Source organism: Parus major, chromosome 2 (assembly GCF_001522545.3).
Source record: "Parus major isolate Abel chromosome 2, Parus_major1.1, whole genome shotgun sequence".
Lineage (NCBI taxonomy): Eukaryota > Metazoa > Chordata > Aves > Passeriformes > Paridae > Parus > Parus major.
Genome location: NC_031769.1, coordinates 19143669 through 19160763, shown reverse-complemented (window position 1 = coordinate 19160763; position 17095 = coordinate 19143669). Strand labels below are relative to the sequence as shown.

At 36.1% G+C, this 17095-nt stretch overlaps 1 protein-coding gene across 1 annotated transcript in view; it reads left to right on the top strand.

Moving 5' to 3' along the window:
* MALRD1 (MAM and LDL receptor class A domain containing 1) overlaps positions 1-17095 on the top strand; it is a 240390-nt gene that overhangs the window by 48316 nt on the left and 174979 nt on the right. The window contains exons 14-17 of the mRNA XM_033511660.1: positions 10033-10185; positions 10332-10437; positions 11694-12061; positions 14195-14607. Coding sequence (XP_033367551.1) covers positions 10033-10185; positions 10332-10437; positions 11694-12061; positions 14195-14607 — 1040 coding nt within the window. The remainder of the gene's footprint in view (positions 1-10032; positions 10186-10331; positions 10438-11693; positions 12062-14194; positions 14608-17095) is intronic.

Below are 17095 nucleotides of genomic sequence, written 5' to 3'. Positions count from 1 at the left end.
TGCAATTTAATTAAAAGTAAAAGCTCTTGAGAAATAGTTACTTCACTTTGATTCTGTTCTGTGATTTTTCCCCTTTTAGTTTCTGTAACAACTACTTCTCTCTCAGCATTAAAACCAGAAAAAAAGGTTTTGATTAATTATTTAGTAGAAGATGGTCCTCAAAAAATAGTATTCTATTTTATAATTCTAATGCACTGGTCACAGAGTTGCATTCAAATCGTATGTTTTATATACTTACTTTTGATATGAAGGTGCCACAGCTGCACCAGAGCTGTTCCACAAGCCTGGTCACAGATATAACTTAATCTGAGTCATCATTTTCTGTTTGGATGTGCTATGACTCCTGTCAGGGCCACATGCCTGGGCTTTCTCTGCGTGGAAACAAGCACGTGGGAAGGTGGAGAGAGGTGATGCATCTCAGAATCCCTCTCCACTGTACAGTCAGCAGGCAGCTTGGAACTGTTTCAGGGTCTCTAATATGCAGCTTCAAAAGTCTTTTTGATTCATTCAATTTCCTGCTTTGCATAAGAAATCACAGTTACACTTTACACTTTTGAAAATGAGTCTCTTGCTTTGAACCATCAACTTTGCTGTAGAACTTGTGATGCATTTTCAAAAGGAGTAGCCATGAGCAATATTTAATGCAAGTTTTCTTCTTAAAAATAGAGCATGATGCTTTCTAGCACATTCAGCACAAATGACAGAAAAATTGTAGACAAGATTCTCAAATTATTTTCTATGCTCTGTTATGCATCAAAAACCATAAACTTCTTTAGAGATGCTAATATAATCCAATTTCGCTGTTCATATTTTATGGTTTTTATTTGGAGATTTGAGAGTTGTTGCTCAGGTAAACAAAGATCTATTTGACTATTTGCAGGTAAGAGAAATAATTACAGCTTCTATGAACTTTCTCTTCAATTTTAGCATTTAATCCACTTCAGCTAGAGCACAGGTTTTGAGGGTTTTAAGTGTTTAGAAAGACTGGTATCCAAAATATACAGAGCTTTGATGTATAAAACTACATCTTGTTTTACTTGATAGCAGTTTGCCTAGCTAAAATCAGAAATTACTATTAGATGTTCACTAAGCAGAATATCCTTCCTCTTTTGTGCCAGAGTAAAGAAAATTCTGATGTTACTGTAGCACAGCTGGGTTGGAAGGGATGTCTGAAGATTGCTAAGTGGTTAAACCTTAGAGGAGAATGCCCTGAGCTTGACAGAGTTAGGTTCTGAGTATCTGTGGGAATGGAGACTACCCAGCCAGTCAGGACATCCTGTTCCAGTGATTGATCACCCTTGCATTAAAACAAGTCTGTCGCTTCTTCTCATTTCACTGGGCACAACAGCAAAGACTTTTTACTTCTTTACTGCTTCCCTCTCCATGTTACTCATCTTAAAACTCACATAATACTCAAATTTTTAATTCACTTTGTTTTATCTACTTATGATTACATATTTTATGCAGCATTGCATTATGATAATCTGGATTTTTCTCCCATTACCCTTTTTAAATTCAGGTACAGGGTATTTGTTCTCTGACAAAAACATAACACTTCCAAATCAATAGTTTAATTAAAAAATGTTCTAAGTAGATTTAGCTGCATGCACTTTAGCTTTCACTGCACTGGGATAGCAATGAAGTGGTAGCTTTTAATCAAGAAAATTAACATCTGGTTTATGTGGCCATTTACATTTCCTTTTAACTATTCAGCCTTTGTTTCCATTTCGACATTTAACCTTTGGCTGACCACAAATGTCCACCTAGGTGTTCAAGCAGTCCTAGACCACCCTTAATTACAACTAGCCTTTATGGCAACTGATTTTGTTTTACATTTTTCCTCTAATTATATGACTGAATTAACTTTTTTCACAAGTCTCATTTGTCAAGACAATAGTTTAACAATGCCATGCTAAAGGTTAAACTTTGGAACCATTATATTTATGGTGATCTTTGCTCTAAGTATATTGCTGACTACTTATAAATCATTGTTATTGCTGAGCTGGCTCAGTCTGTGCTAGCACTACAGCTTGTAATGTGGGAAGCAGAATGTAGGTACACAAAGGGCCCTGCAAACAGTTTGGCAAGTTGTCTGTTTCCAAGCAATAAACTTGCCTTTCAGCACATTAATCTGGTAGCCTGCAGCACTAGAATAGCTCTTATAATTCTTTCCAAATAGTTTTTCATCATCTTCTTGCTTATGTAGTGCATCATTACTTTCTGTATTTTCTTTGCACATTCCTGCACTTGGATGCAAGAATTTCACATTTCTCAGACAATTTTCCTTATGTCTGTACTTGGTAAGCACAGCTTTTTGTTCACCTCTTCCACCTACATTGTTGCTTTCATCAATATTAAACTTTTTTTTTCCATGGTGTTCCATCTAATAGTGATTGCGTGCACCTTGACCTTGTTAATGCTTTTGTCTTTGTATGAGAACCAGGTAAGGATATTACATAGGCTTAAAATGTCTTCCAAAATATGTTTCATTTAAATCTTACAATCTTCAAACTTACAATCTTACAAACTCCAGCAAGATGAGATTTAGTTAGATCCTCAAGTCCACTACATCTACTAAGCCAGGTCTCCATATAATTTTTTTAAACTCTCAGTATCAATCCTTGAGATATCTCTTGATTTTCACTTCCACTCAAATGAGTACCTTTTTTCTGTCAGGCCTGGGAGAATTCAGTTGAAGATTACCACTTCTGGGACTGCCAAAATGTTTTCTTTCTTCAGTGCTGCTACCCCTGACTATTAGATCACAGCTTTTCTTCTACAGATGAAGAATTTACTATGGCCATAAAGCTTTTTATACTTTTTTATACTTGACTTCCATGCATTAAAGCAGAGAAGAAATGTGACAGCCTCTTTCAAACTGCAGATTTACAGCAGTGACCTAACACACCTATCACATTTTGTGCTTGTGCTCTGGAAGATGAGTGTGTAGCATGACTTCTATGGTCTACATCCAATGGATTTAGTGTAGTCTAAATGCTCACTCTTGCACCTTAAGAATTATGTTGATGGAATAGGAATAAGATCAGGTTGGAAAGCAATCTGGTAACATAAATGTCTTCTTGATATTCTGTCTGACCTTTGCTAATTTCTCCCTTATGCTCTGTCTTTTGTGTTTGTTTTTTTTTGTTTTCTCTGTCTACTTATGGTGTAGAGGAATTATTTATATATTATGAGGAATAATTATATGGGTCTCTATATAAAATTAATATGAAATATTTTACATTTATATAAAATAATTTAAATTTATATAAAATTTAGCATATTTTCACAGGTTTATCCTTGGTCACATGCTTTGAGGTGCTGCCTGACCTCATGCATGGTCACTGATGTATTGAGGTATACCTGTTGCAGCACTGACTTAGCCACAGCCACAGATCCTCTGAGGTGTACTTACCCTTCAGAGTTACACCTGCTGCCACACAGACATGACCATGGCCACAGGTGCTTCAAGATGAGCCTGCTCTGGCATGAGCTTATTCTCAGCCACAGACACACCAGGGTGTCCAGATCTTGTGTGGCCTCATCTGCAGGTCACAGTCCCTTTGACTCGAGTCCTCTCTGGAGTTCCAGCCTGTTCTTTCCAGTGCAGAAGCAGCAGGACCTGGCCATCTGCCAGCAGGAACATCACCTGAGGGGTTATCTAAATGCTCCCAGGCACAGGAGAGGAAGGAGATAAGCAGTGTAGCAAGCAGTGAAAGCAGCAAATAACGAGCACTAGGCTCTAATCAACAGTCAGGAAAGCAGACCCCATGGCAAGCACAGGAGTGTGACAATTAATATCTAAAAATCAATAAATTTGATATTAATTTGATCCAACACATTCCAATCAAACTTGTCATTATCTCAAAGCCTCCAAGCCGGAAAGGACTGCCGTGGTGGAACCCCAGCTAGCAGCTGAGCCCCACATAGCTGCTCATTCACTCCCCTGGTGGGATGGGAGAGAGAATCAGATGAGTAAAGGTGAGAAAACTCATGGGTTGAGATAAAGACAGTTTAATAGAGAAGGCAAAAACCATGCACACAAGCAAAGCAGAACAAGGATTTTATTTACCCTACGGGCAGGCAGGTGTTCAGCCATCCCCAGGGAAGCAGAGCCCCAGTACACATTACAGTGACTTGGGAAATTACATTACATTACAGTGACTTGGGAAATCAGCACCATCACTGGGAACATCTCCCACTGTCCACTGCTGAGTGTGACACCACAGGATGTAGGCTATCCCTTGGTTCAGCCGGGGTCAGCCGTCCTGCCTGCGTCTCTTCACAACTTTTTGTGCATTCCCAACCTCTTTGCTTTCAGGGCAGTGTGAGGAGCAGGAAAGGCCCTGGCTCTATATAAACACTGCTCAGCAATAATTAAAATATCCCTGAATAATCAACATTGTTTCCAGCACAAATCCGAAATTCAGCCCTTTATCAGCTACTGTGAAGAAAATTAACTACACCACGGCCCCAACCAGCAGACATAAACACATGGTATTGTTTTGTGATTATGTCTAAATGAAAGATATACTTAATAGTTATTATTTCTATGGTGTACAATTTAGTTCAGCACAAGCATGCTAAGGCTAGCCTTAAATTAAGTAATTCATAAACTGGACATAATCTATATGTTTGTACACAGTTTTATATACCTTAATTTGAGTTAGAAGGCAAGTAAAGAGAAGGATGCACATATTGGTTCTTCAAAACTACTTTTGTGGTATAATTGTTTAGAGATAAATATTATTTGGCTTCTAATGGCTACCCTCATATAAGTAATAAAAGTCTCCTCAGTGTTATAAGAAACATTCTCCATATTTACCATTAGTAATCTTGGCAAGGCATAACACTTCTGCTGCAGTTATACAGTAACTCTTTCTAAACTAATTTTTAGAGTCAAATCTTGCATACCAAAATGTCTCTCATATGCCTGGAACTCCATTTCAGCCAGACAAATCAGTAATTCTTAAAGGTGAGATCAGAAACAACATCCAGATCAGAAAGACGGCCTCAAGTTCAGGGACTGAAAGAATTGCCAGCTTGTAAATTGGAGAAGGTATCTATTACTGGAAGTGCCTAGATAACTGCAGAAGAATCAGTTCATGGAAGTTAAATGGGAAGGGATGGGACTGAAATCCCATTTACAGAGAAAGGGAAACACCTTTGGCAGTAGGCAAGAAATGGCTGCATTGCTTGAGGTGTAGGAGAGAAATAACCACGGAGCTGGGAGAAGCCTGGGCAGGAGGGACCTCGGCTGCTCTGTGGGGAGAACTGAGAGCAGCTGACCAAAGTGCCTCTGATACTGTGTCAGGAGAGAGATAAAGAATGGAAGATTAAATAGCTGGTAAGAGAGAATAAAACAGAGATGTGGAAGAGTGATGATATTTTGGGAGGGATCTGTATAAACTGCGGCTGATAAGTGACAGAGAACTGACAGGACCTGGAGCAGGGAGCTGCTTGGAGAAATGAGGTAAGAGAGTGAGGATTTCTGGTTTTCCAGTGATACCAGGACTGAGATAACAGGTCACAGAAGAGCAGTTGTGTAATAGGTAAAACAGGATATCTCCTGTGGAAAAGAGCACTGAGGAAAGAGCAAGGGCATTTGTCTGACAGAGACCACACACACTTTCAGGATTTCTGCAGAACCTGAAAGTTGTAAGTCTAACTTGTCTACTTTCAGAAAATATCTGTGAAGTATTTTTTTTTTAAAAAACCTATGTGTCATTGTGTAGTTGCTCTTATTTTTTTTTCCAACAAATTATGCACTTTGATAGAAAATATTGAATGAGCTTCAGTGGCAGAAAAAACCAGGATGAATAACAAGAAGACCTAAATAGTGACCATTGGATCTTATTTTTGTATATTTCAATAAAAACATAAATTTTCCCTTCAGTTTTGTAGATTTTTTTTAGAGTTTTTTTCCCTATATAAAAGTATCTATCTTTGTAAATTCTACATCTAAGTCAGGAAACATTTAGTGCAGTTAGTTTTTTAAAATGTAGGTGCACAGTGATATTACTAGATTTATTTAATAAAAAATCTTTTTAATCTGCATGTTTTATCTTCCTTAGAAGCAAAGATATTTCTAATTTCACAAGTGATATAGACCCCTGTGTTGCCTACAAATCATGTCTGTCTAATACTAAAAAGCCCACATAACTGAAACCACAAAGAAGTCTGTTGCAATTTCATGGCTATTGAAATGGATTTAAATTCAACAGAATTTATCAAAAGAAAATGTTCTGGAGTGCTTTGTTCCTGTAACCATCTGTAGAGGAGAATACCACATCTATTTGTTTTAAACCTTTATTTTTAACTGTGGAATTTTTGGTTTAGTTTTTGGGGGTTTTTTTGTTTTTGTTTTGATTTTTTGATACCTATTTTGTTGTTGATTTTTTATTCCTAGTTGGTTTTTTTTCAGGAAGATTGGTGGTTTGTTTCCTTTTTTTTTTTCAAAATTGTGGCAGTTAATATTTGGAGACGAAAACTGATGGAAGGGGAAACTCTGCCTTGGATTTTGTAAAGATCAGACTTGTTTGATTTCAAGTGGTGACTTGCTTTTTGTCTTTTGTTTGCTTGTTCCAGTTAGCATTGCTTCTTGCTGATGAACTTTTGCAGTTATTTTTTAGCTGTTCTCTATTCAGTTTGTCTCTGTAGAAATTAGGCCACTGCACCTGAAAGTTATGGTGTTATTTTAGAGTGTATATAATGGAATTAGTAAATAGGAGCTGGGTTAGAAAACATAAAAATGGGAAGGCAGATGTGTGTTTTGGAGTGTTTGTGTTACAAAGAGGGTTAAAATAGTTTAAGGTGACTATGTTCAGAGTTAAGCTGGTTCCTAGAACTGATGATAATTTCATTTTTTCCATCTAACAAGAAGTTCTTACATTTACCCTAAAATTAGTGATTAGAAAATAGTTTAAATTTTATTGGTATATTTAAGTATTTAGGAACAGTTTTTAAGTGAAAGAAAATACTATAAACAATAATGATGGTATTATCTCTTCACTTGGTTGGTTTTGTTTTTTTTTTTAAATTTATGATGCATTCTGTGTACACTTACATGGGCTGAAAGACAAGGAGAGATTTTGGGGGTTGTAGAGAAGGAAAGAAATGCTAATATCTTAAACACATGTTTTTAAAATGCTGCTCTGAGCAGGACTGTTTATTAAATTCATGTTAGGCATCACTCACCTAACAGAGAAACTGCACATCTGATTTGTGATGGCCTTAGAATAGAAACTCCTCAAAACAGAAAGGGAGAAAGCACTTCACATAAGAACCCAAAATCAGAAAGAAATCCAGGGTTTTGTGGTAACAAGTCAGCTCAGAAAAAACTGAATCTGATGAAGCTGTAAAGGCAGCTTTCTCAAAGCATAGACAAAGCCAACCACTCTGAAATGTGATGCTCACAGGATCACTGATTCCTTCTTGACTAGGGAAGAAGCTTGTTAAAAATGATGCTTAAATGGGCAGCAAAGAAAAATGTATTCATACAGGTGGCATGGATACCACTAGAAGTTAAAAAGTATCAAACAAATGGTTGAAGTATTTTATAAATTAAAAATATAGAAAAGATGACAAATTTTGGTAGGTTAAATGTAAAAGCACAGCAAGGATGACAAGACAAGTTTAAGGAACAATAGCAAGAAATTCATCAGCACAGGAAGAGAAGACAGCCCGGCAGAGGCTTATGTGATGGTTACAGTATAAAGGCAGCATGTGAGGGAAATAAAAAAGGAAAGGGAGAAAAGCAAAAACAAAAGTCTTAGGAGAGAAAGCAGATTAGATTGTGTGAGTTCACTGTGAGAGAAAGTACAAAAGTACCCAAGCAAGAGACTTTTTTCCTGAATAATCTGTCTGAAATGGAAGTGCCAGTCAAAGGAGCTATGGGACAAGACAATTAGATAATTGAAGTGCCATCAAGCATCAAAATCCAAGTGCATTTCACCCAGGGTCTACCAGCTTGGTTTATTCTTGTATTTTCCCTAGGTGTTAAATTGTTGGTTTGAGATTTAGTTGAAGGTTTCAGGGTTATTTTATCTCAGTGTACTCATCCATGCTTAAGCTAAATGGTCTAGTGCATCCTTTCTTTTCTGTTTTGTCTGTGTTACAAGTTACAGATGCAAGAAGTCTGGGCTCAGACTTCACAGTTTTATCTTGTTTATTTGCCTCATTTGGTGTAACCATCTGTGTCCAAGGTCTGTCATATTCTTTGTTGCTGTTCTCCTGGGAATATGTGATGGGTTCTTCTATCGAGTAAAAAGCAAATCAAAAATAGCTGTCCATATTCCTTTTTCATTATATTCTATCTGGGGATTTTCAGTAATTTCTCTCATGCTTAGGTCCATGAATATTTGCAGATATATTTTGTCTTCATTGTATTAATTTAAACTTTCTGTCAAAAAATTCCTTTCTTCTGTTTTTTAGTCACATTTGATTTACATCATTTTATTGTTGGATTTCTGACCCACGTACACCATATGCAGAGCAAACATACATTTTCTTTGATCTCTTAAACATTATTTGTTCTTCCATATTTGTAGAAGTATTTTTTAGCAAACTGTGGAATTTTAATTGCTTAATAATTTACAAAACCTTCTCTTTTTAGAAGCTACAGCCATCAATATTACTATCATCCCTCATTGGTAATTTTTTATTCTTTCAAAACATGATGTATAACATGGTAACATAGTTTCTAAAGAGGAAAACAAACAAAATCAAACACAACAAATAGAGAAAACCTCCCATATTTTCCATAAATAAACACAGATGTAATCTTATCCCTCAGGGGACTTCATATGATTCTGATATGTGCATATTCTACATACCATACTATGACCATAGCATATTATGACCACTGAAAGCTGTGATAAGAGTTATAAAATAATTGCAGAATTCTGACAGTCACACCTGGATATTTGCTTTATTCATTCTCTGTATATGATTAATAAATTATTTCTTAAAGTCTTTAAATAATTCTCTTAATATTTTCCATTTAAAGCCTGTTACATTTGCAGGAATAAAAAAAAAAATAAATTGTGATTTAACAAAGACTTTTTATGAAATGCTGGAGAGAAAAATCTGATGTAAATAAATTCTTTACTGTGGGAGTGGTGAGTCACTGGAACAGGTTGCCCTGAGAAGCTGTGAATAGCTCATCCCTGGAAGTGTTCGAGGCCAGGTTGGACGAAGCTCTGAGCTGCCTGGTCTAAGGGCAGCTGTCCCTGCCTACAGCAAGGGGGTTGGAACTAAAGGATCTTTAAGGTCCCTTCCAACCCAGACCATTCCATGATTCTATGATAATTTATGTTCATTCATAAATGACACCCTTCCACTCCTTTTATTTACCTTTATTGTTAATATGTACATTTTCTAAAATATCACTGCTCTTTTAATCAAGGAATTTAAGAATGTAGCTGAATATGCTTTTCAGATCTTTTTCACATCAGTAGTTTGTGTTTCAGGGATTACCAATATTATAGTGTCTCACCAATGCCTGATATTTAACTTTATTCCAATTATGAATAGAAGAAGAATTTTGTTATCATTGATATACTTGCTGGCATTTAAGAAAAAAGGGATTTAATTTCTGGCTCCAACAAATAAATAATAAAATAATTTAAAAAATAAAAGTAAAATTTAAAATAATAAAAAACATCTTGCAGAAGATTTGTTGCTGCTTTGTGTGCCCAATGTTTTTGCTCCATACCAGGAGGACTGTGAGCTTTGTTTTCAGCCCCTCCTCATCTGCTCAGAGTCCTTTGGCTGAAGCACCCAAGAGAGAAGGAGCTATTTCACTGAGTACAGGGCACATAGTGAATGCTTGGCTGTTCCTCTGTGGCTCCTCTTTTACTGTTAACAAGCAAATACCTTGTCTGGTATGAAGCCACTCTGCCTCTCCACGCCCCTAGACTTATTTCTAGAGTATTGATGACATATTAAAAAAATTTTATTTACTTTTCATACTGCAAAGCATTTTTTAGTAATGCTGTATACAGAAATTAAATGTCTCTTTCTTAATTTCAGCTGCTGTGTGTGATTTTGAAAGAGAGAGCTGTGGCTGGATCGAAACTGCAAATGCAGATGAATTTGACTGGGTAAGAAGCTCCAGCAGTGCTCTTCCACCTGCATTTCAGAAGCAAGCTCCTCCACGGGATCACACCTATAACAAACCCGAAGGTAAGAGAGGCCTAGAAACAGAGAAGTGGAATCGGTAAACCTGCTCTTTAACCAGATGTTAAGTGGAGGCCATGAATGCTGTAGAAACCTTTACAAACCCTTTATTTGTTTAGCCTGAAAAGTTGTCTTTTGCTTTATTTTAACAGGTCATTTTATGTTCATTCTGAAGAAAAACAACAGCATTTCACAAATAGCTCAACTACGAAGCCCAAAGTTCAGGCAAACTGGATCAAATTGCACACTGTCCTTTTGGTATGGAATAATTTACATTTAAGATTCCTGGACCATCTCACATTGTTTCTCTTGGACTGAAATTGAGGTTATAGTTTGAAATAGATACATCTTTCTCTGAAATATTTATTTCATTTATTCTGTCAGCATATTGCCTTCATTGTGAACAATACACAGATAAAAGATGAAACACTTGGAGGAAAGAAGTGAAACATGACATGACTTTGCTGTCAGGCTCTGAGCAAAATTGTAGTAAAGGGCTGTGCCTGTATATACATGGGCAAATACCACAGTTCTTTTGCAAACAATTTTTTGGTTAAGTAAATTTGAAAATGTAGAATTTATTTCAAGAAAAGGAAAGAATTAAAAAATCAAATAGGTCCCTGAGTCAACTACAATATCCAAAATCATATCATAATTTCTAAGTAAAAGTTCCAGTGTGAGAATTATTTCTTTGCTTTCACTTCTTTTTTCATATACACAGAAAAAAAACAACCCCAAAATAAAACAACAAAACCCCACAACAAAAAATCAACAATCAAACCCAAATATTTTCAGTAATTGTCTTGTCTCAGTCTTTGTGCAAACTTGTCAAAGGTAGACAGAAAAAATACAACTTTGATAATTTGTTTAGTAAAGCCAAATTTTTGCTACTCTTTAAGTAAAGGTTTGGCCTGACCTTGATGTTATTAAGTGCAGTTTGTAATGTCAAATACATCTGCCGTAGGAATTGTCTTTTTATCCAAGATACATGACTTAAAGTTGGACATTACAAGTTTTCAGTTGTATATGTGCTTCTGTTCCCAGTGGTGTTGCACAATTGCCAGCCTAAAATAGCTTTAAATGCTGTAGAAGGCAGCATGTTCACAATAACTAACATAGATAGAAGACATACTTACGCATTCAGTAAATGTTCTGTTTTTCTTTCTTGAAACTTTACAATCATGTACTTATAAAAGGACATTATGCATCTGAGCGAGCAGTGTTTGTTGCTTAATATGAAAGCAAATGTGTCTCTTCAATTATAAGTTTATTCAATTCAATTTAAATTTAATTCAATTTAATGAAGTATGCTTTTTCTCTCAAAATTTTCAAGTCTTGAGATAAGGCCTAGAATGATATAGCAGCATTTCTCATTCAGAAAGTGGATTGAATTACAGGTCCTGTGGACTTCCTAAATATCACAGAGATATAACAGAAAATATACTGGTCATTGTAAATGATGTGGTCCCTTTTCATCATTTCCCCACTAAACAGTCTTATTTTTATCATTTTAGGTACTACAATTATGGACAGTCAGTTGGGGCAGCAGAGCTGCAATTGCTTGTGGATGGGCTGAAAAAGCCTACTGTCCTTTGGAGGACGTATTACAGCGAGGGAAATCAGTGGCTGAGAGCAGTCATTCAGCTTGGACGCCTTCCACATCCTTTCCAATTTTCACTTGATAAAATCAGCCTGGGTATTTATGAGGGCGTCTCAGCAATTGATGATATTAGATTTGAAAACTGTGCTCTCCCGCCTCCAGCATCAAGTTGTGAAGGTCCAAATCGCTTCTGGTGCAGAGACACAAAAGCGTGTATTGACAGTTTATTGGTCTGTGATCTTGTGGATGACTGTGGCGATGGATCGGATGAAGACAGCTGTGGCAAGTACAATAAAAACCTGTTGCTTACTTACACCACACAAAAATTGACTTGCCAGTTCACCCCTGGACTAAAAGAGCACAGAATTGCAGCAGCCAGTGATGATTCCTCTCAGTATAGGTAGAGATAAAACAGAATGATAGTTTTAAGCACAAATGCATGTGAGTTAAACTGAGAGTAAATGGAATTCTATCTCCTTTATCCAAAGCAACTGTATTACTTTATCTTGTGTGAAACACGAACATTATTTGAAAAGTTTATTTGAAAAGAGAGGATTTAATGTCAGACAGTTGTTTTGGGTCAATATGCTGTCTGATTTTACTGACAGAAGTACAGCCTAAGGTGTACTGATGGACTGAGAGAAGTGTATGTCCTAGCTCTTCTTAGGACTTATACTTTTCCTATCAAAAAAAGTTAAAACATCTATTATATATCTAAATATAATAAAGATACGAGTTATGCTTGTCCTAGTTTAGGACAAATTTGGGAGACAAACTCCAAATGGGGGTTTCTCCATGGAAAAAAAAATTCAAATGACCCCTCCCCCCCCCAAACTGGTCTGGGAAAGGAAAAAATTTCCTTGGAGAGAAGTGGAAAAAGCTGTTTATTTAACAGAAATTGAATAATATTTAATAATAAAACCTCTCTCTGTTCGATGGGATGGCAAATCTAGGAAGAAAAGTCCTTTTCATGTGGTGTAGCTCGGCTCGCTCAGGTTCTTATCAGTCCTTCCGGTGCTGGAAAGTGCCAAGGCCCAGGCCCCAGTGGGCCACAGGCGTGAGCTCCCGGGGTTAGGCTGGGTGTTCAGTCCAGAGCAGGCTTGCACAGATCCAGGAAAAAAAGGGAAAAAACAAAGGTCCAGGGAACTCCTCTGCCTCAGCTAGCTAAAACTAACTAAAAGCCAGGGAGAAGCTCTGTCCCACTGTCTGTCCGTGCTGCAGACACCACAGTCCAGGAGCGGGATATGGGGGAGTGATGTTTTCCTTTAACACAAACTGTGGCTTCTTCTTCCCCCCACTCTCGCTCTCAGAGCCAGTCCTAAAGGTGCAGAACTTAATATATAACATAAACCAGACGATTGGGGATACCAGTATCATAAAGTCACCCCAGGACAATGCTGAACGTACTTGTCCTCTTCAAAAGAAGAACTTGAAAGTACTGAGGAAAGCTATGAGTCGTTCACATTTTGACATTCACCTTGATTGCTGAATGGTGGTGTTGATGGTTTTTCCCCTGAAGCATGCATTCATCAATTTTAAGAACTCAAGAATATTAATATAAAATTAAATTAACTAGCATTTTCTTTATCACTTCCTGAGGTAACTAAATTATGCAAATCACAATCAGTTTGAGAAATGGGGGGCACCTTACATGCTTGAGGTGATGTCAGTCTGCAGTAATATTTGCTGAATATCAACTTAAAATTGCTGTAAATGCAAAAGAAAGTGAAGGCTTTCCAGCTTATCTTAGTTTTTCTACTTGTGGAATGCCTAGCTTCTTTATAACCCATTTTGAGGTCTACAATAAAGTTTGAGTTGCAGTTTTAAACACCATTTAATGCAACGACTTAATTTAAAAAAAAATGCTATAATGTCAGTTACTGCTTATGAAAAGCATATACAAAGTTAAAATACAAGATCACCAATTCTGACACATTTTATTGTTTTATATTAGAAATAATTAATACATTTTGCCTTGATGTCAAATAAAAAGAAAACAGTTGTGTAATAGAATCTTTTATTTAGTCTTGATAAAATTATTTTGTTAATATTATTGAGGATAATAAAGATCTAAACCACAATGTGTTTTTAGGACTACATCTACTAAGCAAAATTGCGTTATATCATTTAGTATACATACCTACAAGGCAGTATGGTGTGGTTTATTTAATTCCATTTAACCTCAATTTTAACTCCTTTGATTTGGTCACTCAGTTAAAAAACTTTATAGTCTTTAATTTTAATAATACATAAAATTAATAATATGGATAGTTTTATTCACAGTTCTGTTTGTTCAATAACTTAGGTACAATTTGACAGCTATATTTTGGAAATAAATATTTGCAAGGATTAAAAAAATTATTAAAGCACTATCCCCTTTTTATTTTTTGACAGTCTGTTCTCTTTACATTTCAGACCCTGACCTACAGTGTAACTTTGAAAATGGGCTGTGCAATTGGGAGCAGGATGTATGGGATGACTTTGACTGGATCAGAATACGGGGTCCAACCCCCACAGTTAATACAGGACCATTGAAGGACCGCACCACGGGCACAGCCAGAGGACACTACCTTTACCTGGAATCCTCTGAGCCACGCCAATTCCAGGATAAAGCAGTTTTACTTAGTCCTCTCTTCCACCCTTCTGCCAATGGAACCTGTGTTTTCCGCTTTCATTATCATATGTTTGGAAAAGAAGTTTATAAGCTGTCAGTCTTCCAAAGAACTGTGAGTAATACTAAGGGATGGCTGTTGTGGTACAAGTTTGGAAATCAAGAAAACAGATGGATCAGACAGACACTCTTCATCAGCAGTTCTAAGCCATTTCAGGTATGATCCTTCTAAACTGTGTTTATTTGCTACATTGTAAAACACTGAGAGTATCTAAATAACTGCACAATCTCAAAGCTATTTGTGACTGTCTGATCAATTTTACTTCAAAATATGCTTGTAGGTGTTTTTAAGGAAATATGTAAAATATTTTTTGTTCTTGTGGTTGCTTTCACTTTTGCTCCTAAACCACCTAATTTTAATATTTTGAATAAGTTTATTTAAAATGGATACTGTTTTTGTTTTTCAAGGATTTGGTGAAAAACTCTTATCCAATTCTGCTGCAATATAGTTTGATTCATTAATTTAAAGACTGTTCAAAAGAATATCCTCTGCTTTGCCTTACTTTTAAAAAGTTACAAATTAAATTTTAATTATATAATGCCAGAAAATATAACAATACAAAATATTTGGCTGCTGGGTTAGACTGAGTCAAAAAATTGCTTGGAGAAAGGTATTATTAAGTAAGTTACAGCTATAAAACTTGACTTATTTTCTCATCTTTTAAATATTGTACATATTATTTATCTTTGATTACATGTGGTCTGTTTATTTCAGTTTGGACATTCTGCAGGTTTACTAGAGGAGACATTGGTTCACTTGATTGTCAACTGGTCCTAAAATTACCACCCTCTTCTTCCCACATCATATTATAAAAATAAACATTTCCCACTTTCCTTTTTAACCTGATATAGTGCAATATTTTCTTCAGATTGTTCATTATTATTTCCCAAAATGCTGTTTTTAAGCAGAGAGAAATTCTATCCTCTTTGGAGGAAATGGAATTGCTGCTACTGTGGATGCAAAACGGCACATAGAAGGAGAGTGTTCATTTTCTGCAAGACCTTTTGTAGAAATATAAATTTCACTTGCATAGCTCTGCATAGGGAATTTCAGAGATCTCATATTATTTTGATCTAGTTTTGTTTCTCATAGTCATTTTTGAGGGGCATGAGGTATAAATGAAGGAAGAGATCAAGACCTGATGTTCATTATTGTGTATTGTGTATTTTATAATGGAGTTTGCTGTCACAACCTACAGCACTTCAAAACTCGGAAGTTTTGAAGAGAGAAAATTGTGCTCTGTTTCTAAGCTGCCCAGTGCTGATCTCTTTCAAGTCTTCCTTTTTCTTTCCAAACTTTCTTTTAAGTGTATAGAGTTTAAATACACTATATTTGAAGTTTTTCTACCGAGATGTGGACTACAACAGCCTCCCAGTTAGTTTTAGGTTGTCTACAGGCTGTGTCACAGTATTAAAGCTGTAGCTTCTATATTTTCTATATTGTGTTCTCCACATCCCGTAAAGTTAGGATTTCACTACTTTCATGCCACATGCTTAAAGTTTTGTAGGTCAGATTAATCTTCAAATGAAGTGTTTAGATCCACTTGAGAATGGATTTTTTCCATGAAAATCTGAAAATATGGTAGAACTTTTAAGTAATTCTCTGGTCAAAATACAAGTCTTGGCTTCATAATCTTGTCTTTTTCTAAACAGAACATTTTGTCAATTCTTGAAGGTTTTACAGAGATTCCTAGTGAATAGAAAATGCTAGATTCTAGGGCCAAAGACAGTCTAAAACTTTGTCACTCCTTCCATGTCCTTTTTCTCTTCTAAATGTGTGAGATAATCATACATCTGAGATGTCTCTTCTTCCTCTTTTCTCCCTATGTAAGTAGGTCATTTGCTGAGCCCAGTCAGAGAAATAATCACTATCAATAATTAATCCCTCAAATTCACATTTTCAGTTTGTTTGCTAAGCACAGGAAGCCAGCTTTGGGAGTATATAAACAATTGTGCCTATACACCAACTCCTAGGGACAGGAGGAGCTGTCAGACAAAAATTCAAAGCAGCAAAGAAAGGCATTTGAGAACCTCTTGAAAGTCAGATTCTCTTTTGAAGTTTTGGACTCTATAGGTACGAAACTCTAGGCCCTTTAATTGGATGCTCTGGCAGAAACCCAAAGGCAACAGCAGACTCCCTTGGCTCACACCTGCTCCCAATAAGCCTCAGAATCTTAATTTTGTCAAGAAAGCTTTGTTGTAGCTGCCATTAAACCATGGTGACATTTGTTGCTGTTCCATCAGATGTTTTACTCCAGAGTGTTAAATGTGACATCAATGAGAACAATGGGAGTAGCTGGAGGAGGAAAAGGTAAATTTAGAGCTAAACTAAACAAAAGGAACACAGCTTTCTCAGAAAAAATTAAGCACCTCTGTCAAATACTGCTACAGATGAGTATTAAAAATAGTCCCAAATACACATGTTTATAAAAATTTTGCAGCTTTATTGAACTAGAGTTTCTCTTTCTCTGCTCTGCAAAGGACATTATCTGCAAGAATTATACAAGGTTGTAATATATATATAATATATATCAAGTTAAAAATAAGTTCCTTAGACACTATTCCTTTTAATTATATGAGATACTTGTTTCAACCTGAAAAAAACCCCACTGAGTGTCCTTGTCTCTTTATTTGTTCTGCATTTA